Source organism: Megalops cyprinoides, chromosome 16 (genome assembly GCF_013368585.1).
Source record: "Megalops cyprinoides isolate fMegCyp1 chromosome 16, fMegCyp1.pri, whole genome shotgun sequence".
Taxonomy (NCBI): domain Eukaryota; kingdom Metazoa; phylum Chordata; class Actinopteri; order Elopiformes; family Megalopidae; genus Megalops; species Megalops cyprinoides.
The window spans coordinates 31424728-31450086 of record NC_050598.1 but is presented as its reverse complement, the minus strand read 5'-3'; the positions used below and the strand labels follow the sequence as shown (position 1 = coordinate 31450086).

The 25359-nt window shown below is 52.4% G+C and overlaps 1 protein-coding gene across 2 annotated transcripts in view; it reads left to right on the top strand.

Annotated features, from left to right (window-relative positions):
* The first annotated feature begins 253 nt into the window (after nt 1–253).
* rnf130 (ring finger protein 130) overlaps nt 254–25359 on the top strand; it is a 39777-nt gene continuing 14671 nt past the window's right edge. For both annotated transcript variants that reach the window (XM_036547872.1, XM_036547871.1), the window contains exons 1-5: nt 254–394; nt 944–1410; nt 15733–15933; nt 20407–20654; nt 22734–22805. In XM_036547872.1, the coding sequence (XP_036403765.1) occupies nt 1140–1410; nt 15733–15933; nt 20407–20654; nt 22734–22805 (792 nt within the window). In that variant the 5' untranslated portion in view covers nt 254–394; nt 944–1139. The remainder of the gene's footprint in view (nt 395–943; nt 1411–15732; nt 15934–20406; nt 20655–22733; nt 22806–25359) is intronic.

Here is a 25359-nt window from a genome sequence, read left to right as displayed (position 1 = left end):
CAGGGCCTTATTGTGATTTCTCTTCGAACAGCACCATTCAGGCATTTTATTTTAATAATTTAGGTTATTTCGGGGGCGCGCTGCATTAGATGTCGATGTCGCTAGAGGATGATGAATATGTGGAACAGCGCCATCATTTCCTCAGGTCGCCTGGGCGCAAGTTTCGGCGTGATTGTACACGCGCCAGTGTCGCCCCCCGTCTCCCTCACCCATGTGCGCGAGCCCTGCCTCTCCCGTCGCGCGTGCGCACAGCGCTGCACTGAAAGAAAAAGACAGGAACGGATTCATAATATCGGATTGTTTCCGACAAAAGGCGTCGTTGCACGCCAGGAAAAAAATAAGCAGAACGGTACAATTTTAAGGTAACGTTGTTCGAGGGCAGTTAATGGACAAGGTGGGTAGCGTGTTCGGGAACCGTAACAGCAGATCAACGCAAAAATTAGTAAATTAGCTGATAGCTCGGTGGCAAGCTAGCTGGATGTTAGAGCGAGGATAGCTAATTATGATCATAAAGCAGAAATGACAGCTTTTCATTTTTTTAATGAAATATATCTGTTGAAACGTCGAGCGACGACGAGAATCACTTTCTGATTGAATCATATTTGAATGATTAAATAATACAATTCGATTGTGCATATTTGGGCCAGCAGAGTGGTTACCATGGTTAAAGGTGAAAAATGCACGTTTATGCTGCTAGCAAACGGCTGTAGTGATACTGATCTTTGTCCTTGATTTGGTAAAGTCTTTGTTTTTGTATTAGAAATGATTTTCTTACAAATAACAAAATGATGCACTGGGGCATTAATATTTAATAACTGGCTTTCTTGGTCACGAGAAAAATATGAAATCCGCAAAGAATATACTGTAGGTGGTCACATTTTTTATTATTAATTTATGCTGTCAGCCTGCCTGAATGTAATGTCCGTTTTTTTTTCGTCCAAAGACAGCGTAGGCGACGCGTACACTGGAATAGGGAAATGCTGTGAAGAGGACAGCATGTTTTTGTTGCGGAGCCCCGCATCGACGCTGTGAAATAAGACTGCGCTTCACTCGTCTTTGCTTTTTGGATAGTGTCGCGGTTCAAGCCCTGAGAACGGATTGGCTTCAGAAAGGGAATACAACGATAAGACAATCCAAAGATGCCGAAAAAGTGGAGCGCATTGACGCCGCGCCGATGTCTCCCCGCATTCGTGCTCGTCCTGGCGTTCCCCAGGTGTGTGCTGTCAATATCGGCCGACAAATCCATCGGCAGCAAGGACGACTATTTCAGCGCCACGGTCAACGCCACGGTCCTGGATTCCAAGGGCAACCCTAAGCAGATTCTGACCAAAAATGACGGGAGGTACGGACAGAATTCACCGAAAACCGACGCCAAAGGAATCGTGATAGCTCCTGCGCCCATTTTCGGAGGTAAGTGACCCTCCACAAGTGGCTGTGGTTTGGTCCAAATGGCGAAATACCCGTAAACATCGCGGGTAAACAGGATGCACATTTCCAAGTGCATTTTGAGTAGGTGATGGTGACTGCAGTGTCGGGTGCATTCATAGTCAGTAAATGTTTTTGGATGTTGTGGGACATTATTAGATAGGACATAACGTGGTCCGCACTTGAACATTTATATGCAGCGGTGTTTTAAACCCTCGTTAAAAGTGTTGTTGATGCGTACTTTGGAGCGTCAGCGAAGGGGAAAGTCCATGTGCTTCATCAGCGCGGCGCTGGCGTCGCTCCGCCTGGGGCGGGTGAAATCCGAGTGTTCCCTGATAATAATTAACACTGCTCTTCCCAAATTCGCAGTGCTGGGACTTCTATCCCTTCCCAGACAACGACGTTCAAAGCCCTTCGGATGCCAGCCTATGGCTGGGGCGTCTGAAGAGGCGTTTGGCTGTGTGTCGGAGAAAGGTGTAAACGCCAGAGGCCTTGGCCTTGACACTGATCAGGGCTCGGTGTGTCCCGTAAACGGTGCTGGGCGCAGTACGGGCCAATAAGTTGCTTTGCTTCATGTGAATCTCTGGCTTCAAAATTAACAACGTAAAAACAAACGTTTTCGGACTTTTGAAAAGAATGACACAACAATCAGCTTCAGTTGAAATATTGATGTTTGGGTCGCAGCCGACTGCTGCCAAAATCACAGTCGTAACTGTAATGTATTTGTTTTTTTATCTCAATGTTCTGCAGTACTTTTGCGGCACGCTTCAATGTAGTAGTGAACATTTCCCAGCTCATTTGAATTTTACGTTTTGTAAGACTGGTGTGTTTTCGGCGAGGTAAGGACAAAGTGAGATTTACAGGCAGTTTTTCCATCTGGGGATGGAAAAAAGTCCAAGTCCTCGAGAGAAATTATGGCTTGCCCGCGTGCACCTACAGCAGAGCGCACGTGGCGCAAAAATATTTACACTTCGTTTTATTTGATTAGAAAATGGCGACGTTGATGACACCTCTGACTGCCTAACTACCCACAGCTTTTTTTTGTTTAAAAAAAAAAAAAATCGAACTGCACAAAAATATGTACTTTGAATTACAACATCAAGATGGAGTAAGATGTCTCTTTAATGAACCACAGTCAGTGCGGTCACTCCAGGAGGTTGGAATCATTTTGTTGTTGACAGAGAGAATAAGGCAGCCCCTTGTCCCAGAGTACCACGTTAGAGCACCAGGCCTTGTCTGACACGCTGCTTCTCACACTCTTGTGTTCTGTATTAGATTCGCATCTCGGCGACAGCGGAAACCTCGTCTATTTCCTCTGTCTTCATCTGCAACACATTTTGTGTGTTGCATTCTTTTCTTTTTTTGCAAGCTCTGGCACACTCACATTTTGAATGTAGACTCCTCTCAGTAATCTGGGCCTGCCTCTGTACTCAAAACAAGACCCCATCATGATTTTTGGTTCACTGCTGTTTGCAGGTAGTACTTGGTAGCGTTGCAGAGCTCTGATCTGTTTAATCTAAGCTTGTGCTGGGGTGTAGATATCGGCAGTGCCAAATGTTCCCAAGGGCTTATGAGCCTCGGCAGAAGCTTATCAGCTCTTGAGGAGGAGAGGTTTGTCCCGGAGCGTGACCGTGCGGGCTGTTTCTGAGGGGAGTCTGTGACGTTCCTGAGCACAGGCTGATAATTAAACCTTCACACGCCCCAGTACCTGTCTGTCTGCCCGAGTCCCCACACGCCTGTGCGTAAAGTCAGCTGCTCGTTCTGTTTATCTCTCGTACTTTCAGAACCACCAGCGGGCCCCATAAGCAGCCAGGGCTGTCTGGTGCGTTTTACACGGTTAGGTTTAGTCGTTCACTAGGTGCTGTTTACACAGTGCATATGAGGTAGATGAAAAGTAGTTTAGGCTGGAGCATCATTCATAACACAACTGAAAGTGTCACTGTATAGCACAGTGGGGGGTTTTGGGTGGGGGTGGGGGGGTGTTCGGTAGTCAGAGGTTACTAAATGGAGAACCCTGGCAGGTTTGCCCAACATCCAGGAAATGCTGTCTTTGGGCTTAATGGTCAAAAGAAGACCTTTGATTTTTTTTGCACGTAGACGGACAGGCTCATTCTTGTGTTTTAATGGTGCTGGAGTGGCCCTGTCCTTGGGCCATGTTGGAAGGACACAGGCACATCAGTGTATTGATGAGCTGGTGTCGTATTAGCTTCCCAGCGGTGGAGGCCGTGCTCCAAATCCCATGGCAGCTGGGCCTAATCCATACTGCAGTTACAGGGTATGCAAAAAGCCTGGGAGCTCTGAAAATGGACAAGCTTCCAGGGTTATGACAGGGCCAAGACCGATGCCCCCATTTCGCTGCTGTCAGCTGCATTTCGTAAAGTGGCTGAGGGGGGAAAAAAAGCTGCAGACAGGGAATTTAAACAGGCGTTTTTATGTTTTAATCGGCCTGTTTTGATTGTCCTGAATCGTGGTCGAAATGATCCAGGTCTGGAAGGAGCTGCTTTCTTTTTATGTTGTTGTTGTGTGCAAATGTTTGCGGCTGTGTGGATGGCAGGTTTTAGCAGAACGGGAGGAGGGTGGTGGTGGCTGGCAGGTGCTGGTACTGTTTGCTGCCCGCTTGTTGTGAGTGCAGCGAAGCGTTTCCTCTGGTCACTCCGGCCGAAGGGTTTGGGTTGACATACGGCGCTGCGTGCACATGTCACTTCCTGCTTTGCGTGTTTACTGTGAGATCACAAAGAGGGAAGTAAAACGTTGCACAACCACAGCGTTAACAAGCCTTTCAGAAGCAGAGCCCTGTTAGCAAGGCTGGCAGATACCTGCTCTCAGCTGGAGTAACCTGGCCCAGGCCTGACTGGGAACTCTGCTGTATTAAAAGGTCGTGAGGCTTGTGAGATACCTAACAGCAGCTACTGTTCGATCCTGTGGCCATCTCTGCCCCTTTCACATGGGACCCCAGAGCGCTGGCAGTCATGCTGATGTGCTCTGGGTCTGACCTCCCCGGACATGGCCCTGGCGGAGGGGGGTCACGCTGTCGGGCCAAAAATGGGTCAGGGCCGGCGGCGCGATCGACCGCACATCTGCAGCTCTGCTGAAGCTCAGCCCACCAATGAGGCGCGAACAGCGGCCACGATGCGCGTTCAGGGACGCGCTTTTTCAGGCGTGTGAGTTCTGCTTCTGATGACGAGCTTGCTGTGCGTCTTGCGTCTGCTCAGAAGGGGAACGGGAGCGTTTGCCCCGTGCGCTCGGCCTTCTGTTTGCCCAGGTTCCTCTTCAGCTGCTTGCCTTGTTTGTGGCCGTCGTTGGGGGCCCAGCTGGAGAGAGCGCTTTGGAGGAACTGCGAAGGATCGACGAGGCTGATTTAACAATGGTGTTGTTATTCTTCAAAGGGTAACTGTGGAGCTTCCAAAGGCGCAAGCTACATTTCGTTATTTCAGTGAAGCCTGGCTGTTACTTTATAAGGGAAAATTTCTCATTCAGGGGGCTGCAGGCTGACTTAGTTCAGCGTAAATATTACCACTACTTCACTGGATTTAACATTTTGTTCTCCATGCAGAGTACTACAGTAAATCCCCAGTTTCTGAGGCGCATTGTGTGTGTGTGTGTGTGTGTGTGTGTGTGTGTGTGTGTGTGTGTGTGTGTGTGTGTGTGTGTGTGTGTATTTGTGTATATCCTTTACATCTTTGCCATTTTCTGACCAGGTTGCAGTATCAGTTCAGGGGTTCATGGTTGTCTTTGGCCGCTCGGAGGGTCAGAGCCATAGCAGGAAGGACCTTCTCTTCTAATGGGTTGTCGAATAGTCTATAAAGACACTTAGATGAAATGGTATGAATTTAAGATGCTGATAGATAAGATCAGATCTTAATGGGGGGAGGCTCAGGTACATTTAATCTGCCTCCACTTCTTGCTAATGTAGCAGGCTGTGCTTTCTGCTTAGCAGAAAGCAGAGATGTAGATACTGTCTCTATCACACAGACTGCAGTGTACCTGTGTACTAGTGTACAATGTGGGCTGCTTCATCCACAGTGCAATAGCTATTTTTTTGCTACAGGTTGCAGTGTATATCTGATGCCATCCCCAATACAGAGGCAAAGAATTTGATATTCAAATGTTCTCTGGCCCCCACGATGGAACATTCAAATAATCACAGCCTGTCTTTGTCTTCGAGCACTCGGTCGGTGCAGAAACCTGTTCCCCTCTGTATGAGTGCTGACTGCAGAGAGATCTGTGCTCGTACACATTCAGACAGGAAAATGAATAATGTCAATTCATTACTGAATTATGTGAATTTCATGCCGGGGTCTGATGCTCTGTGCTTCGCAGATATTGATGAGAAAAATGAATCCATAACAAACCTCATTTAATAATTGGCAGTCATTTGAATACTCCTCCGAGTAATGGATTAGTGACCTGGTGATTGAATTTGTTCCTATCTGCAGTGAATGTCTGAGTAAATGGAGTGAAGTATGTATCTGTGCTCTGTGGAAGGCAAAGGGGTTTGTGTGTCTTTGCAAATTTTACTGTTCAACCTGTGGGCCAGCAAAGGGTGTCTGCCGTCTATTTTTACCTGTGCTGACTGTTGTGTTTTCACTGCCTGTGTGAATGTACTGTGCTCCAGTGTCCCAAATATCACCTGTCAGGGGAAAGATCTGCGTATGAAAGGACAGCATTTTTTTTTTACAGAGGAGTAAGCTGGCCGTAAAATATTGTGAAAGTCACCATTTTCTTTGATAAATAATACCACATGGAGGGTAGTGTATGCTATGTATGTGGCCCTGTGCTTGGAGGGAAATGAATACGCAGTCTGGTGATTGAGTGCGGTGCGTTTCCTGTTTGGGCCGGTGTTTTGCAATGCGCTTCCTGTTTGAGTGCGTGCCTGCAGGACAGCACAGAGGGGAGACTTGCTGCAGGCGTCCGGTCAGAGCTGCTCGGTCAGCGATGAGGCGTGGCGCTCTGAGAAGCGAACGAGGCCTGTTCCTGGATCAGTTTGGCCGTCTCCGCCGCCTCCTATCAGTTAACCCTGTGGAGATCTCTTACCAGGTGGCACAGGCCAGACCAGCACAGGGAACATGCTGCAAACAGCAACGAAGGCAGCCAATAGGAGGTCAAACAGAGGGCACACAGCCAATAGGAAACTAGACAGGGAACAGGCACCCAATAGGATGTCAATGATTACAGAAGTGAAATGATGTCACCTTGTTCAGTGTGTTGACTGTGTGGATGGGGCAGCTGGAGTGAGCTCAGGCCTTGGAGGAGGGTTACTCGGTCCGCTGGGGTGTTGATGCCCAAGATGGAGGGCCGGAGAGCCTACAGGCTGCTCTCAGTGTTAGCCCTCTGTCACACTGGCAGTGCTGTGCAATGCTTACAGCTCTCATAGCCGCGTCAGGCTAACATTCTCAGCAGCAAAGCGCATGTTCAAGTTTTCAGTTCAGTTCTCAGCATGTCCCACACCAAGCAATCCGATCAGGTTTTAACGTATCTGATTAAACGTAATTTAGCTCTTACAGGTTGTTGTTAGTAATGTCTAAGCATATTAGAACGATGCAAGATACACTAATAGTTCTGGTATGGACCATGGGAACCCCATGACATAATTTTGCTGTTTTTCATCAGTGTTGGGCTCTTCATGTTGGTAAGAAGTGGATATGTTGTGTTTAATGATAATTGAGGTTAAGCAGTATAAATTACTGAAAGTTTGAGTTTAAAACAGGCTGCCTGGATGCGTGGAGTGCTGTTTTTCAGTCTGATGCATGCTGGCTGTGGGCCTGGTAGCTGTTTATGGTTCTCTCTGGGATGTGCATCCGATGTGTGTTGCCCTGACGGCCTTTGGGAGTGGCTCTGAATAAGAGCGTCTGCAGGGGGAAATGAATTAGTTATGAGGCTAGCGAGGGGCGGAGGGGGCGTGGCCTGGTGCTGCCGTGGTGATGGGGGGGAGAGGCTGCATTTCAGACATGGAGATGATTCCCTGCCCCCCCTCTCTGCTGTGGCGGCACCCAGGTCCTGCTGCGGGCCTCTCCCCACGCAGCTGAGGTTGCTCCCCTGAGTTCGCTCTGAGACAGTATTTGCATGGCGTTTGGTCTGGCCGTTTGGTCTGGCCGTGTTGCCTGGCCGTGTTGCCTGGCCGTGTTGCCTGCTTGTTTCCCGGCTTGAGAGCGGCCACGCAGGTGAGATGTTGTTGTAAGTGGGCTGCGCAGCTGAGGTTGGGTGCGGACGCTATGGAAACGCTCAGCACGCAGCGGTGTTCAGTGCCGTGTTCAGGGCTCTGTGCAGGTGTGCTGGACGTCTGCAGGGTGATTGACAGCTGCCGGTGGCTCGGCCTGGCATCAGACATTTCACAGCCCCAGCAGGAGAGAGAGAGAGAGAGAGACAGAGAGAGAGAGGGAGAGAGACAGAGAGAGAGAGGGAGGGAGAGACAGACAGAGAGAGGGAGGGAGAGACAGACAGAGAGAGGGAGGGAGGGACAGACAGACAGAGAGAGAGAGAGAGAGAGAGAGAGAGGCAGAGAGAGAGAGAGAGGCAGAGAGAGAGAGAGAGGCAGAGAGAGAGAGAGGGAGAGGCAGAGAGAGAGAGAGGGAGAGAGAGACAGAGAGGGAGAGGGAGGGAGAGACAGAGAGAGAGAGGGAGAGGGAGGGAGGGCTGTGTGCTGCTCAGTCCTGTCCTTTATCACACACCTCGATCACGTCCCTTACCCCACATGCCTGAGGCTTCAAGAAAACAGGGCTTTACTGCTGGTAGCTTTTATTCCCACAGCCTAGCTGTGCGTGCGTGCGTGCGTGCGTGCGTGTATATGAACACAGCAGCAGGGTCTAGTCGGTACAGTACTTGTACCAATCCTAGAGTTAGTATAAATTGAACTGGAGTGAACCACCTTGACTCCAAAGTCACTTCAGTGTGGAAAGCTATCCCCCAAAACCTGGCCCGCTACACCACAGGTTTGAGCCAGTTTTTATATCTCAGAGGAAGAAGTCGGCTGTAAGTAGTGACCATGACCTCGCCCTGATCACTGCTTCCTCTTCCCCTAATTGGTATTGATGGAAGAAAGTGCTGCTGGGATACAGCAGGCCCTGATGCATTCTGGGTAATCAAGAGGAATCCATTATGTGTTACTTTATGGAACATGTGGCCATTTTGTTTTTCATTACTTGTTTCTCCTGTTTTTCGTTTGTGAAGCGCTGTTAAGTGGGCACCCCCTTTACCTCCATACACAGTCAGGTGCTGAACTGTGAAGCTGGATCACTGTCTGCTGCCAGTGCCCTTAGAAATCACTTTCCCTTCATGACAGTCAGGCCGTGACAAAATCAGTATTCACTGTCTTCTGTGTGAGACCCAATGATTTGCCCATCGAGTAATGTTCGGTAATAAACGAGTCAGTTTCAAAAGTTGAGATTTCACAGTGATGACAAAATAGCTCAGTGCTGATGGTGGTGTTTCGGGTCGGATGCTGTTTACCTTCGGAGACTCATTGTGTGTGGTGACATTAGGAATGGTGAGTCAGACAGGGTCTGCCTCGGAGATCTGAAAATGATCCTGTTAGTGCCCACAGATGGCCTCCAGAAGCTAATATTAGGATGTTTACCCCAGAGGTGATAAGCTGTACTCCCCCTCAGCTGTGTGCTGGAGACCATGCTGTTTCTGTGTGAGGGGACGGACTGACGGCCACGCTGTTTCTGTGTGACGGGATGGACTGACGGCTGTTTCTGTGTGACGGGATGGACTGACGGCCACGCTGTTTCTGTGTGAGGGGACGGACTCGCGGCCGCGCTGTTACTGTGTGAGGGGACGGACTGACGGCCGCGCTGTTTCTGTGTGAGGGGATGGACTGACGGCCGCGCTGTTTCTGTGTGAGGGGACGGACTGACGGCCACGCTGTTACTGTGTGAGGGGACGGACTCGCGGCCGCGCTGTTTCTGTGTGAGGGGACGGACTGACGGCCACGCTGTTACTGTGTGAGGGGACGGACTCGCGGCCGCGCTGTTTCTGTGTGAGGGGACGGACTGATGGCTGTTTCTGTGTGAGGGGACGGACTCGCGGCCACGCTGTTTCTGTGTGAGGGGACGGACTCGCGGCCACGCTGTTTCTGTGTGAGGGGACAGACTGATGGCTGTTTCTGTGTGAGGGGACGGATTCGCGGCCACGCTGTTTCTGTGTGAGGGGACAGACTGACGGCTGTTTCTGTGTGAGGGGACGGATTCGCGGCCGCGCTGTTTCTGTGTGAGGGGACAGACTGACGGCTGTTTCTGTGTGAGGGGACGGACTGGCGGCCACGCCATTTCTGTCTGAGGGGACAGACTGACGGCTGTTTCTGTGTGAGGGGATGGACTGATGGCCACGCCGTTTGTGTGTGAGGGGACGGATTCGCGGCCGCGCTGTTTCTGTGTGAGGGGACAGACTGACGGCTGTTTCTGTGTGAGGGGACGGACTGACGGCCACGCTGTTTCTGTGTGAGGGGACGGATTCGCGGCCGCGCTGTTTCTGTGTGAGGGGACAGACTGACGGCTGTTTCTGTGTGAGGGGACGGATTCGCCGCCGCGCTGTTTCTGTGTGAGGGGACGGACTGACGGCCACGCGGTTTCTGTGTGAGGGGACGGACTGACGGCCACGCGGTTTCTGTGTGAGGGGACGGACTCGCGGCCACGCCATTTCTGTGTGAGGGGACAGACTGACGGCTGTTTCTGTGTGAGGGGACGGATTCGCCACCGCGCTGTTACTCTGTGAGGGGACGGACTGACGGCTGTTTCTGTGTGAGGGGACGGACTGATGGCCACGCTGTTACTCTGTGAGGGGACGGACTGACGGCCGCGCTGTTTCTGTGTGAGGGGACGGACTGACAGCTGTTTCTGTGTGAGGGGACGGACTCGCGGGCGCGCTGTTTCTGTGTGAGGGGACGGACTGACGGCTGTTTCTGTGTGAGGGGACGGACTGACGGCCACGCCATTTCTGTGTGAGGGGGTGGACTGACGGCCACGCTGTTTCTGTGTGAGGGGGTGGACTGACGGCCATGCTGTTTCTGTGTGAGGGGACGGACTGACAGCTGTTTCTGTGTGAGGGGACGGACTGACAGCCATTTCTGTGTGAGGGGACGGACTGACAGCTGTTTCTGTGTGAGGGGACGGACTCGCGGGCGCGCTGTTTCTGTGTGAGGGGACGGACTGACGGCTGTTTCTGTGTGAGGGGACGGACTGATGGCTGTTTCTGTGTGAGGGGACGGACTGACAGCCATTTCTGTGTGAGGGGACGGACTGACGGCTGTTTCTGTGTGAGGGGACGGACTGACGGCCACGCTGTTTCTGTGTGAGGGGGTGGACTGACGGCCACGCTGTTTCTGTGTGAGGGGGTGGACTGACGGCCACGCTGTTTCTGTGTGAGGGGGTGGACTGACGGCCACGCTGTTTTTGTGTGAGGGGACGGACTGACAGCTGTTTCTGTGTGAGGGGACGGACTGACAGCCATTTCTGTGTGAGGGGACGGACTGACGGCTGTTTCTGTGTGAGGGGACGGACTGACGGCTGTTTCTGTGTGAGGGGACGGACTGACAGCCATTTCTGTGTGAGGGGACGGACTGACGGCTGTTTCTGTGTGAGGGGACGGACTGACGGCTGTTTCTGTGTGAGGGGACGGACTGACGGCCACGCTGTTTCTGTGTGAGGGGACGGACTGACGGCTGTTTCTGTGTGAGGGGACGGACTGACAGCCATTTCTGTGTGAGGGGACGGACTGACGGCTGTTTCTGTGTGAGGGGACGGACTGACAGCCATTTCTGTGTGAGGGGACGGACTGACGGCTGTTTCTGTGTGAGGGGACGGACTGACAGCCATTTCTGTGTGAGGGGACGGACTGACGGCTGTTTCTGTGTGAGGGGACGGACTGACGGCCACGCTGTTTCTGTGTGAGGGGACGGACTGACGGCTGTTTCTGTGTGAGGGGACGGACTGACGGCTGTTTCTGTGTGAGGGGACGGACTGACGGCTGTTTCTGTGTGAGGGGACGGACTCGCCGGCTCTCTGTGACACACAGGGGTCTGACGGACACTGCACACGGAGTGACACCCTGGGCTTTTGGTTGTGTTGATGAAACAAGTCTTTGTGGGAACAAACTGGGCCTTCCGCTGCCTTCCAGTGGGTACATTCCCCTCTCCTCAGCTCTGCAAATGGTGTGTCCATGTGTGAGACATTCCCTCTGCGCAGATCTGTAAAACAGCGTGCACATGTGTGAGATATTCCCTCTGCGCAGATCTGTAAAACAACGTGCGCATGCGTGAGACATTCCCTCTGCGCAGATCTGTAAAACAACGTGCACATGCGTGAGATATTCCCTCTGCGCAGATCTGTAACAGGCTACAGTGTATGTATGTTTCAGACATTTCCCTTCAATAAGAGCTGTTTTGAGCAGCTCAATGAATGGACATATTTTGCTCCTTAATTTCCAGTTTTTCAGAGGCTAACATAAAATTCTGCATTGAAAGCACTGACGTGACATCGTGCCTGGAGTCGCATGCAGTGCCCTGCGCACATATGCATATGTGTGTGTGTGTGTGTGTTTGACAGTTTAGGTGAATACATTTATATTATTGCATAAATATGTGACTGATGTTCTATTGTACATATGGAATTGATAATGGCATCACACAGTACTTAGTCTTGAAGGTGTGTTATATAATTTGGTTGTTATTAATCTGGCCATTTAATTATCGGCAGAATGGTCCAGACGTTGGTTTGTGGCTCACATGGGCACGTTCACAGGCTGAAAAAATGTGGGTTTGGCCAGAAAGAGCTGGTCTGTAAAAACACCTGTATTTCCCCGTACAGCTGTGGGAATGTAAGCCCATATTTGGTATACCAGCCTGAACCTTCATGAGTGTCACATGGTTTCCTAGCAATCACATAAAGCTCACCCAGTCTTAAGAGTTACAGCTGCTCACATCTGTATTTAAAATTACTCAGGCCTGTTATGAATGCATTTCTGCATGCAGATTTTATGTATGTTTTTTTTTTCCTTGAATTAACTCCATTCTTAAGAAAGCTCTTAGTCCCCTTATGAATGAGGGCCTTGATCTTTTTAAAGACTACTTTTTCTTTGCTCGCTGTAAAAAAAAAATTAAATAATATAATGATATTGAATTTTTATCTGGGCTGAATTCCAGGAGTGGTGTAGCTTTTATTTGCCTTTGAGGATGTTTGACCTCCAGGTATTAAAAGAATGTGAAATGAGAGGAGAAAAAAGCAGGAGTGTGTTAGCAGAGCAGTGAGGCACTCGGGTTCCTGTGGACTGTACCCCGCCGTCTGTACCCCGCCGTCTGTAACCTGCCGTCTGTACCCTGCAGACTGTACCCCTCCGTTTGTACCCCTCCATCTGTACCCTGCTACCTGTACCCCGCAGACTGTACCCCTCCATCTGTACCCTGCGCACTGTACTGCGCCGTCTTTACCCTATGGACTGTACCGCGCGGTCTGTACCCTGCGAGCTATACCGTGCCGTTTGTACCCTGCGGACTGTACCCCGCCGTCTGTACCTTGCAAGCTGTATAGTGCAGTCTCTAACCCGCAGTCTGCCTCAGACAGTGATGTGTGCCTGTATGTAGCAGTCAGTTTACTTTAACACATAGTGAAAGCTGTGAGATCCAGAGCATCTGCTCCTCCCTGTGCAAATATTTCAGTGTGTAACGTAGTGAGTATCCTCAGAAGGTGAGAGAGAACCCGGCGTGGGCATGGGACCAGACTGCACCAGAGGATCTCTCTCTCTCTCTCTCTCTGTCCCTCTCTCTCTCTCTCTCTCTCTCTCTCTCTCTCTGTCTCTCTCCCTCTCTCCCTCTCTCTGCCTCTCTGTCCCTCTCTCTCTGTCTCTCTGCCTCTCTCTGTCTCTCTCCCTCTCTCCCTCTCTCTGCCTCTCTGTCCCTCTCTCTCTGTCTCTCTGCCTCTCTGTCCCTCTCTCTCTGCCTCTCTCCCTCTCTCTCTGTCCCTCTCTCTCTGCCTCTCTCCCTCTCTCTCTCTCTCTCTGCCTCTCTCTCTCTCTCTCGCTCTCTCTCTCTCTCTCTGCCTCTCTCTCTCTCTCTCTCTGCCTCTCTCCCTCTCTCTCTCTCTCTCTCTGCCTCTCTCCCTCCCTCTCTCTCTCTGTCACCCTCTCCCTCTCTCTCCTGATCTCTCTCTGTCTGTTCTGCACACACTGGCAGACTCATGTTTGTATATGTATGGGACCTGTGTCCTGTACACACAGTACTTTCTGTGTGCAGAGTAGGTTAGCCTGGTCCACTGCAGAGAGGAAGTCATTCCTGTTTTGGGAGCTGAGGGTGAAGGAGGGTCTGTCTCTCTTCCAGAGACCGTGACCTTGGGCAGAGAGTGCCAGCTCTCCCTGTAAAGCAAGCTTATCCTGTGCGATTAAAAGTCAAAAGCAATCTCTCTGGCTTTCTCTCACTGTGTGACTCACACTCTCAACCTTCTCACACTTCAGCTTTCCCCTCCTCCCTCCGTCTCATCATGAAACCATTATGACCCGACAAACAGCACAGCGGCGTCTGACTCTGTGGAAAATCCCGGGCAAAAGCCGTTTTTCCCGGAGCCCCAGCGGGCCGCTCCCCTGGCCCCCTCGTGTGACCCCCCCCGTGACCGTGTGCACTGTGACGGTGACAGTGATAGAGTGACGGGCCGGGGGGGGGGGTTTCCCCGGGTGCAGGCCCAGGCTGCGGTGGCGATGGGTTCTGTTCCGGTCCGCCTCCGTGTCTCTGTGGAGAGGTAGGAGGACAGCACAGACCTGAGGATGACGAGGGGGTGGGGGGGGGCAGCAGAGAAGGCTGGGGTTGGAGTTTGTTGTCATTGTGTTGACCCTCTCCAAGCTCTGCAACAGCAGACCACACCACCTGTGCATAACTATACAGGACAAACAGGTGCTGGTAGCCGTGTTTAGGTGCTGGTAGCCGTGTTTAGGTGCTGGTAGCCGAGTTTAGGTGCTGGTAACCGTGTTTAGGTGCTGGTAACCGTGTTTAGGTGCAGGTAACCGTGTTTAGGTGCAGGTAACCGTGTTTAGGGGCAGGTAGCCGTGTTTAGGGGCAGGTAGCCGTGTTTAGGGGCAGGTAGCCGTGTTTGGGTAGTGCTGAGGGAACTGCCATTGCAGGGCAGAGAGAGACACACACACAGTGAAGGTGAGAGGGAGCGTATTGCAGGCTTGAGTTTCCCAACGTCAGCTCTTTGTGCTGTTCTGTTGGGTGACTGCTCCGAAACCGCAGGAGATGACATAACTCTCCTGCTTCCTCATCTGGCTCTTCTTTGTGTGTGTGTGTGTGTGTGTGTGTGCGCGTGCGTGTGTGTGTGCGCGTGCGTATGTGCGCGTGTGTGTGTGCGTGCATATGTGTGTGTGTGTGTGTGTGTGTGTGTGTGTGTGTGTGCGTGTGTGTGTGCGTATGTGTGTTTGAGCGTGTGTGTGAGAGAAATCAGGTTTGGGAGCACGCATGTGGCGTTTACAGCAGTAGTCCTCAGGTGATTGCTTCACTTGGCGCGCCCCGCCTCTATCCTTCACTGTCCTTCCTGAGAGTGCAGCTTGGCCACAGCTCCGCCCACAGCCCTGTGTCAGGTGCTCCCAGGGTTCCTTATGACATCATACGCTCCACCGCGGGTCAGGGAGAGAGAGGTGCTGTGTTCTGGCTAAAGCCTCCGCTGGCCCATTCGGGGAGCGGTCTGTCTGCTCCACCTTCCTGCCGGTCATCCACCCGTTTCTCTGCCCTCACCACTCACCTGTGTGTCATCCTCAGGTGTGCTGTGAGAGGCACACCCTCACCCTAAATGGCCCCGCTGGGACGGGGCATGACTAACTGCATTTTCTCTGTCGTACCAAAAAATTTTATTGCGAACTTTCTTTTTTAAACCTTCTAGAAGCATACAGTGGAGATGTTAGGTTGGTCCAGAAACCCACAGTTGTCCAAGTAAAACATTTTCACATCAATAAAAGAAGGAATATGCTTCCATATTCTAACTGAAATTTCACTGTAGCAAAACATGCCACAGCAAACACAATGAGGTTCACATTTTCTGTTCCTGCCATAATTAGCTATGCAGTTGCTTGTCAGAAGTTTGCTGTTGAATGGAAGGGGAAGCTCACTGCCTCACTGAGGTGCTGGATGTGGTACCATCCCTTCTGCATGCTGTTGACTCATGGTTTCAGCGAGTTCCTGCCCCAGTGCATGCTGGGAGTGTGATGTTCCTGTGAGAGTGCGAGGTGGCCGTGGTGGCAAAGCCTGCCCCTGGGGACTTGGCCCCTCCCCCCCACCAGCCCGTGATCTGTGAGGTGCCCCTCACCCCCCCCTCTCTCTCTCTGTTCCCGCAGTGGTGGACCGCAAGGGCTGCGACCCCCACACGCACTTCATCGTTCCTCCCAAGACGGCCCACTGGGTGGCGCTGCTGCAGCGGGGTGTCTGCACCTTCAAGGAGAAGATCCTGAAAGCCGCCGCCTTCAACGCCTCCGCCGTGCTCATCTACAACAACTCCTCCAAGGAGAGCACAGGCACTGTCACCATGGCGCACGAAGGTGAGGCCACGCCCGTCACTGCCACACACGCTGCCTGAGGCCCGTCGCTCACCTGAGCTCCTCAGGTAACCCGGGCAGGTGCTCACTGCTAAAGTGAGCCGTTCAGTAGCACAGAAATGGCAGGAGGGAGAAATGGAGTGCTTCTGGTTCCTCTGACCGAGGAGGGGGCGAGGGGAGGATGAGTCATTAGGAACGACATCGGCGTGTCCCGGCGATCGATGAGCTTTTATAAATATAGAACAGCCATGAGTAATTCATGAGGTCATTTTGGCGGCTGAAGCCCCCGGGGGCGCTGCCGTGTGCCCCGGCTCCTGCCTCGTCCCCCTCCCCACATCCCGCTCGCGGGAGAAACGCCACGTCGCTGATCTCACCGTCGGCCTGAGAGCCAGCATGATTTCATACCCCACGCAGCTGGGTTTGGGTTTGCGCAGAGATGTCGCCGGTCTGCTTCACCTCCGCCTCACAGGCTTCTGTCACACAGCAGAAGTCCGGAGCGCTTGCGCTGCTGTGAGGCGGACATGCAGCTGCGCAGGCAGCTCCACTTTCCCTGTGTGTTCCTACCGACTGCTCACACTCCAGAAACACCTCCCTCTGCGCCGAGGCGTTTGATCACAGGGCCTCGGTCCTGCTTTACTCTCTCTTACCCTGTTAAACATGGCGCTTGTTGCTACACATGTCCCTGGCAGTCAGGTGCTCCGCTGTGCCAATTCTTCCGCATGGAAACACAGGGATAAAGTGTAGGGTCAGATAGGGTGAGATAAGGTAAGTAAGATATACATTAGGAAGTAGATAAGATACACATCAGAAGGTCAGTAAGGTATACGTCGGGAGGCATGAACGTGGAGTGAGAATTACAGATGTGAAAGAGCTCTGAGAGTCTCTTCTGTTTTAGGGCATTTTTAGACGCTGCAAAGCTCTGTCTAAACCGTGATGCAACACAGGAAGTTCTCTTTTTGGTTTCCTCTTGTCTTTATGACGTGCGTGCGTGTGGGACTGTTTCAGTTCCTGTGTGCAGCCATTTCTGCATACGTGTGTGCCTGTGTGTACATCTGCGTGCATGGAGGATGCGTACTGTCCGCGTAGCGAATGCGTGCGCGTGTGAATGTGTTTGTGCATGTGCATGCGTGTTATGTGAGCTCCGAAAGCAATAGCGAATTCTGAATCATATCAGGTACTGAACAGGGTGTGGGAGAGACGCAGCACTAGCCTCTGAGTCACAGATCAGGCGTGGCGCGGTCATGGGGACAGGCAGCTCACTGAGCACGCTGGGAATATTGCTCTGTTACTGGTGTGAAACGGGGAGAGAGACAGAGGAAGAAGAGGAGGAGGAGGACGGAGAGAACGGGTTTCATTTGGCTTTTTCTGTTTCTGTGCTGAAACCACGCTGCCACTGCTGCAGCAGGAACCCTGCCTCCTGCTTCCTGTCGTCAGTCTGCTGCTTCCTGTTGTGCGTGTCTCCGTGTCTGTGTCTCTGTGTCTCTGTGTCTCTGCGTCTCTGCGTCTCCGCATCTCCGTGTCTCTGCTCTCCGTCTCTGTGTCTCTGTGTCTCTGTGTCTCTGTGTCTCTGCGTCTCTGCGTCTCTGTGTCTCTGTGTCTCTGTGTCTCCGCGTCTCCGCGTCTCCGCGTCTCCGTGTCTCCGTGTCTCCGTGTCTCTGTGTCTCCGTGTCTCCGTGTCTCCGTGTCTCCGTGTCTCCGCGTCTCCGTGTCTCTGCGTCTCCGTGTCTCTGCTCTCCATGTCTGTGTCTCCGTGTCTGTGTCTCTGTGTCTCTGCGTCTCCGTGTCTCTGCTCTCCATGTCTGTGTCTCCGTGTCTGTGTCTCTGCGTCTCCGCGTCTCCGCGTCTCTGCGTCTCTGCTCTCTGTCTCTGTGTCTCCGTGTCTCCGTGTCTCTACTCTCCGTCTCTGTGTCTCTGCGTCTCTGCGTCTCCGCATCTCCGCGTCTCTGCTCTCCGTCTCTGTGTCTCTGCGTCTCCGTGTCTCTGCTCTCCGTCTCTGTGTCTCTGCATCTCCGCGTCTCCGTGTCTCTGCTCTCCGTCTCCGTGTCTCTGCTCTCCGTCTCTGTGTCTCCGTGTCTCCGTGTCTCTGCGTCTCTGTGTCTCTGTGTCTCTGCGTCTCTGCGTCTCTGTGTCTCCGTGTCTCTGCTCTCCGTCTCTGTGTCTCAGCGTCTCCGCGCCTCTGCGTCTCCGCGTCTGTGTCTCTGCGTCTCTGTGTCTCTGTGTCTCTGTGTCTCTGTGTCTCTCTGTCTCCGCGTCTCTGTGTCTCTCCGTCTCTGCGTCTCCGCGTCTCCGCGTCTCTGCTCTGTGAGCTGCAAGGACGCGCAGGCTGTGCACTCTGTGTCATTGCTCTGCCAGGGGCACGGCGGGTTTGCTGGTAGGTTGCAGAGGTACAGTTGTGCCCTTCCTCTCTTGGAAGGACGGTGATGCCAGATTTCGGTGTTTGCCTGTCTGGGTTTGTTTCTCTTCCTGATGAGTCACCACCTGAAGGATGAATGCCAGCTAAGCCTCCCCCCACACACACACACACACACGAGAGCTCTGCACCTTTAACCCTCCTACAGCCAGTGCTTAAGGCCACTCTTCTCAGATTTAGGGAAAGTTTATCTGCTAATTTTCTATAACTTTCCATGTGTGGCAGGGCTTTGGCTGTGTGAGCAGGGAGGTCTGCTCTCCTCACAGCTCCTTAGCGGTGCACACTGTCAGGGTCACGCAGGTCTGAGGCGGGGTGTTGAGATCCGGTCACATACTGGTCAGGGAAACAGGCTCATGTGACCAGAAAGTTGCCAGTTTGACTCCCGTTTGAAAACGTGTTGTGTTAGCTGCACTGGGAGAGTGAATGAGCAGATATGTGGAAATGGACAGTAGTGAGTATCAGATTAACTGACAGGCTCAGATACTGCTCACTCAGGTAGGACAGGTAAGCAGGTGTGTGAGAGACTGTGTGGACAGGCTCACCTCTATGCAGGTCATAAATATCATTATTTATGGAATCCAAGTTGAAGGAGAGGATTGAGTGACAATTGAAAAATGTTTATCTACCAACAACTGCAGTAAAACTGCAGTGCAATAACCTGGATGTCTTTCTGTGTGTGCCTGTGTGCCTGTGTGCCTGTGTGTCTGTGTGTTTGTGTGTGTGTGTGTGTGTGTGTGTGTGTGTGTGTGTGTGTGTGTTTGTGTGTCTGTGTGTGGGCGTGTGTGTGCGCACGTGTGAGTGGGAGTGTTTACGTGTGTGTGTGAGAGCATGTGAGTGTGGGAGTGTTTATGTCTACACGTGTGCGTGTGTGTGAGACTGCGTGTTTCTGTTGAGCACATGCAGGTGCACATGCAGTTTTCTCTGCTGTGGTGATCAGCGGGGTCACAGATGTGTTGACTTTAACCGCGGTGGGGGAGGAAGCGAGGTCCGCTGGTGGAGTTTAACCCCAGCAGGTGGGTCTGTGAGGTGTGGAGTTTAACCCCAGCAGGTGGGTCTGTGAGGTGTGGAGTTTAACCGCACGCTGCAACAGTGTTCAGCTCCAGCAACGCTCAGCGCTGGCGGCTGGGTTTAGTCTCAGTCCGTCAATTCAGGAAATGAATTGAAAATCTTCTTAGAATATGAAGGGCAGTTTTCAGTTTGTGAATTGAAATTCCATCCCTGAATTGGATCTGGTGCTGTATTAGCGTGGGTTGTCCTGTTGAGCTCATGTGCGTGCATGTGTGTGCATGCAGGATGTGTGTGTGTCCGCGTGTGTGGATAGTTGTGCGTGTGTATGGATGGTTGTGTGTGTGTGTGTGTGAGAGATACTTTTTCAGGATTCAGCAGTAGAGTGAAAGCAGAGGGGCTGTTGGCTGGTGTAGCCTGTGAGTCTACACCCCCGTCAGCTGAAACAGTGAGTAAGTTTTGCTGCTGGATCTTTGGGGACTGGTTGTGTCTGAATGTAGAAAAATGATGGCCGTGGTGCATGTGAGCCCTGCAGTGTCTCAGTAGGCCATCCATCTTCAGCAGAACTCCTGCAGCATGGCTCTCTCTCCCTCACACTGAACTCCCAAAACCACAGTGTCACGCTCCTCTCAGAGGAGCATTCTACATGCCAGGTGCACCTGTGGGACATGAGCTCCAGGGAAACGGGGGGGAAACTGATGCTTCTCTGCCTCTCGGCCTGCTCTCGCCCCTCTGTGGCACAGGCGAGGCCCAGGTCTCGGCCTGCTCTCTCTGATGTGTGTGTGTGTGTGTGTGTGTGTGTGTGTGTGTGTGTGTGTGTCTCAGGTAAAGGTGATGTGGTGTATGTGTGTGTGTGTGTTTCAGGTACATGTGACTTGTGCATGTGTGTTTCAGGTACATGAGACGTGGTATGTGCACACACAGGTGATGGGTGTGTTTGTTCAAATACAGGTGATGTGTGTGTGCAGGTACCGGTGACGTGTGTGTGTGTTTATCTTTCAGGTACAGGTGATGTGTGTGTGCAGGTACAGGTGACGTGTGTGTGTGTGTTTATGCTTCAGGTACAGGTGATGTGGTGGCAGTGATGATCACAGAGTCATATGGGAAGGAGATTCTCAGTCTGCTGGAGAAGAACCTGACCGTGCTGGTCAGCATCATGGTTGGACCGCGCGGTCCACCCAAGAACGACCGCGGCTCGCTGGTCTTCGTCTCCATCTCCTTTATCGTCCTGATGATAATCTCATCCGCCTGGCTCATCTTTTACTTCATCCAGAAGATCCGCTACACCAATGCACGCGACCGCAGTCAGGTAGGCCAGGCCCCAAAACTGCCTGCTTGACCTTCGTAGAGCTTCCTTTTCCAACCCAAACCCCAGTGACCTGTTTCAAAATCACACAGCATCCTGTTCCACCAGCTAGCAACATCCTGTTTCACTTTCACCTGTTTCAGAGCTTTCACTTCCACCTTACAAATGACTTCCTGTTCCTGATAGGCTGTGTGTTGGGAAGAGGAGGGAATGCGTGTGTAAATCTCAGGTCATAAAGCTTTAACACTCTGGCCTCTCGCCCGCTGCCCGTGGCCACACCTCTTCAGTCTGTCTGTCCTGTAAACGACACCCAAAGCAGCCGTGTGTGTAAGCCTCATCCAGGTCATTTTCAAGCTCCTGTAAGCCCCGCCCCTAACCATCATGCTCCTGCAGGCTTCAGTCTCAGAACCACGGTCCCAGAGCCACAGTCTCAGTGCTGCGGTCTCAGTGCTGCGGTCTCAGTGCTGCGGTCCCAGAGCCACAGTCTCAGCGCTGCGGTCTCAGCGCTACGGTCTCAGCGCTGCGGTCTCAGCGCTGCGGTCTCAGTGCTGCGGTCTCAGTGCTACAGTCTCAGTGCTGCGGTCTCAGTGCTGCGGTCTCAGTGCTGTAGCACTGTAGCACTTCCCTCCCAGTTTGGAGAGCTACACTCTGTTAACAGGAGATGGGCATATCACTGCCTCCCACTCTCCTCCCACTCAGGCTGGTTTTCGTTCTGTGGTTTTGATGCTGTGTAAAGGGGCTGGTTTTGGGCCTGGTAGGGTCCAGCCTGGGAGGATGAGTTCCAGCTGCATTGTGGGGGTCACCCCCACCCCGCAGGGCTCCCCTAACCTTCTGTACCCCCTGTGGAGGGCGGTCTCTCACCCCCACCTCCCCCACCATCTGTCCACCTCTCCTGCCAAAAATCTCCCCCTCTCACGCTGGAGCTTTCCTCCGCCCGCACCTGTACAGCGCCGGTTACAGGTTGGTAGGAGAGCAGCAGCTGTCTCCCGGTGCTGTTCCAGAGCAATCTCTCATCGACAGGTGGAATCCATGCCATCTGCCTCATGCCCAAGTGAAAGCTGCTGCCTATAGCCTGATGTGAACCTTCTAACAGCAGGGTGAAGAGGCTTTGATTGCAATTTACAATTTACAGTTATTCAATTGGCACATGCTTGTATCCAAAGCGACTTACAAGAGAGGCAGAATATAGGCGAAAAGCTTGTGATTGCTCTGAGAACCACCATGTCTGCACCATGCAGGGGGGGCTGCCCTCTTAGGGCTCTTATGCACGATGGGAACCCCCCCCCCCATCTTCTTCCTGTGTTTTTCTTCCTCGTTCTCAGGCTATATAGTGACTGTGATTGACACTTGCTGCTCCATCACAGATCACAGCCCTGTCCTCTTCTCTGATGGCAGTTAGGTGAAAGGGACACACCTCTGTCCCTTACTTGTCCCTCACACCTGCATTCAGGTGGTTTTTGCTGGAATGTGTTCACATCTTTATAGAGTGACCAGGGCAGCACCATCGGTGGGGGCTGGAAGGCCACTGATCCAAAGCTGTGAACCGCAGGCGATCACTGCTTATCGCCTGGCACTCTAGCAGTTTCAGTACTCCTGGCACAGGGGCTGTGTCTGTTTTAGCACTCCGGGTGCTAAATTAGCCAGCCGTTTAAACACAGTGAGAGGCTGAAGAGAAAGGCCCAGGTCTGCAGTGACAGTCAGGGAGAGGAAACCATCCCCACATGGGCCCACTCATTCCGCCTTACTCCGCCCCACATAGCACCGCCCTGACAGCCCACATAGCCTCACCCTGCCACACACAGCCCCGCCCTGTTGGTTCTGTGTTGTAAATCAATGTACTAACAGTACACGCAGTCTGGTGGCCTGTGAGGCCGAGACCTTCTCTTTTCCCCTACCTTCACCCTCCTCCTCCTCCCTGAGGTTCAGCCTTAATCACAGGAATGAACATTAAAAGAAAGTCACATGGTGTAGTCTTTGTCCTTCTGCCCTGCTGTGCAACCCTGCTGGCCCCGCCCACAGTGCAGCTCCTTCCCAACAGGAAGTGCCCCTGTCTTAATGTGTCTCTGTTTCCTGTCACCATAGCGACGACTCGGGGATGCTGCAAAGAAAGCCATCGGGAAGCTGACCACTCGGACAGTGAAGAAAGGAGACAAGGTAAGCACCTGTCACCTCTCACCTTTCACCTCATTCACTCCAGGGCATGCCGTCTCACACAGGGAGTTTAGGTTAGATGCAGATAAAGGCAGTGTTGAAGCAGGGAGTTGGGCTCAGACTACTGCAAGTCTTGAGTCTCAATGCCTGTCTGTCAGCAGTCAGTTAAATATAGAGCATGGGGCTGCTCAGGGTCCTGTGCAATGAAGAACTGATGCTCGAGGTCTTGTTCAATGAGGAGCTGATGCTCGTGGTCCTGTCCAATGAAGAACTGCAACTCCAGATTCTGTTCAATGATGCACTGTGGCTTGTGGTCCTGTCCAATGAAGAAGGAGCGTGGGGGGGTGACCCTCTCTGGCCCTCTCTCAGACGGTGCATTTGCACACTGTGTTTAACGCCACAGTGCACAGTGAGATGAAGCAGACAGAAAGAAGCTGTTTGTTTGCACAAGAAGAGTAGAGGAGCGTTCTCCTGCCATCTGTCCCACAGAGCAAGCAGCTGGCGGGGGGTGGGGGGGTGGGGGGGGGGGTGGGGGGGGCGTGGCCACGGACCCCAGGGGCGGGGCATTCTTCCGCGGCAGGCAGGCGGCTGCCCCAGGTCAGCCTCGTTAGTGTAATTAGCGTCTTGGTCACAGCCACTGCCCTGTGCCAAACCCCGTCGCCTGCTGCTGCTTCGCTGCAGTGTGGGGAGGAGGGTGTAGCAGCTGAATGTGCCTGTGGTTAACGTCCACGTCTGCATCCCGTGCAAACCAAACATCAGGAGAATGTTCCGGATGGCTGCAGGAGACTGTGTAATTATGGGGGTTTTGCCATCGGGATGAATTCTCTGTTTAAAGTAACAAGCAGCTCACTTGTAGAAGAATGTATTTGTGTACCTGAATGATTTGTGAGTGCAGTGTCAGTGTGTGTGTTTGTGATGTGCATGGATTGGGAGACCTGTTGAAAGGCCAGAGTTACCGGACACTCCTCTAGCAGGCCAATGGTCACACCAAGCTGTGGCGTGAACAGCGAGAAATCTGTTGGCAGAGGAGTATTTCTTTCCTGTTCTTCTTAAGCCAAATTGCGAGTGTACATTAGTGAGTCTTTATGAGGGTGATGGCATTTTCTCCAGGAAAATGAGGTCCAACACAGCTACACCCCACGGGTGCCAACGGAAGCAGTCAAAACTGTACCGGTGCCTTTCTTTACCCTCAGCACTTCATGCAGCCGACAGTAATATGTCATATGAATATAGTCATTCATATATCAATAATCTCAGCCTTTGATAGTAACAGTGTGGAGTCAATAACAGTAATAACAAAACAATAATTCATTAGAAGGATCCACACCTGAAATTGTGCTGTATAGATTAAAGCATGTGAGATTACTAGAGTTTATAGAAATACAAGTGGTTAATAGAAAATACATAATTCATAAATAATATCTCCTCTGTACCTGAGGCTAGCATGGCTATCTGCCTGAGTAATAGCAATGATAATTTCTCCTCTGTCCCTTGTTCTTGTGGAGAATCGTGGTGCCAGGCAGTGCAGGTGTTTGCCAAGGTCGGGTGGGGTCTGGCCATGGTTCCTCAGTGTGGTAATGAATAATACATCAACATTTGAAATCTCCACTGAAATGGAATCCCTGAATCTCAGCTCTCCGCAGTGGGAAAGATTTACTGTGAACTGGATGTCTGGACGGAGGCAGCCGGGTGCGTGGTCCGGCTGATGGTGCATCCCCTCCCTCCCCCTAAAAGGGACAGGAAGTGACCTCGTTCTCTCCCCTTTTCTCTCCCACTTCAGTTCCAACTCCCTTCCCCTGCCCTCCCCCCAAGTCAAAATCAGTACACACAGTGTAGTGTGATGTCACCACCAGTGGTGCTGTCCATTGTGATGTCATCGCAGACCGCAGTCGTGCGTGGTGATTGGTCAGTGAGCAGTGGAGGTGTGACGGCATTGGCCCGTGACGTGGTGCGGGTGCGGAGCGGGGAAGGAGCCTCTTGGCGGGAGGCTGAGGGGGCGGGGCTGCTGTCTGAGGGGTGTCGGATGACAGTCGATGCATTGATCGCTCTGGAGGATGAAAGAGATAGGCACACGGTCACCTTGGCTCTGCTGAGCACACGAAACAACCCCCTCTGTGAGGAGACTCTGGAGAGTTCCCGAACGACCTTTAGACCCCGAGCAAACTGAGACGGTGAGGGATCGCACAGCCAGGAGCACCTGCAGGCCTGGGCGGTGTGACACCGCGAGCATCCCTCTCCCTGAAGCTGATTCTGAACGCAGCATTGGACCCAGACCCAGCAGGCTCTGTGTCGGCCTGGCTTGACCCATCGTCTGCCCCCAGAAGCCAGGCAGGCCCAACCTGGACCAACAGAATCACCCCTGTCCGAGTCTGGGACATAAACCCAGGCTGAGATTCAACATGGAGTCCCCCCACACCCCACAGCCTGCCTGAATCTTTAACTCCTGAATGGATGGTTCCAGGCAGATTGTGTGTGCTGGGGGAGGGGTGGCTGAGTGACACCCCTGAGCCGGTGTTTATACCAGCAGTGTCAGCCAGCAAAACATCTCCAGTTACCC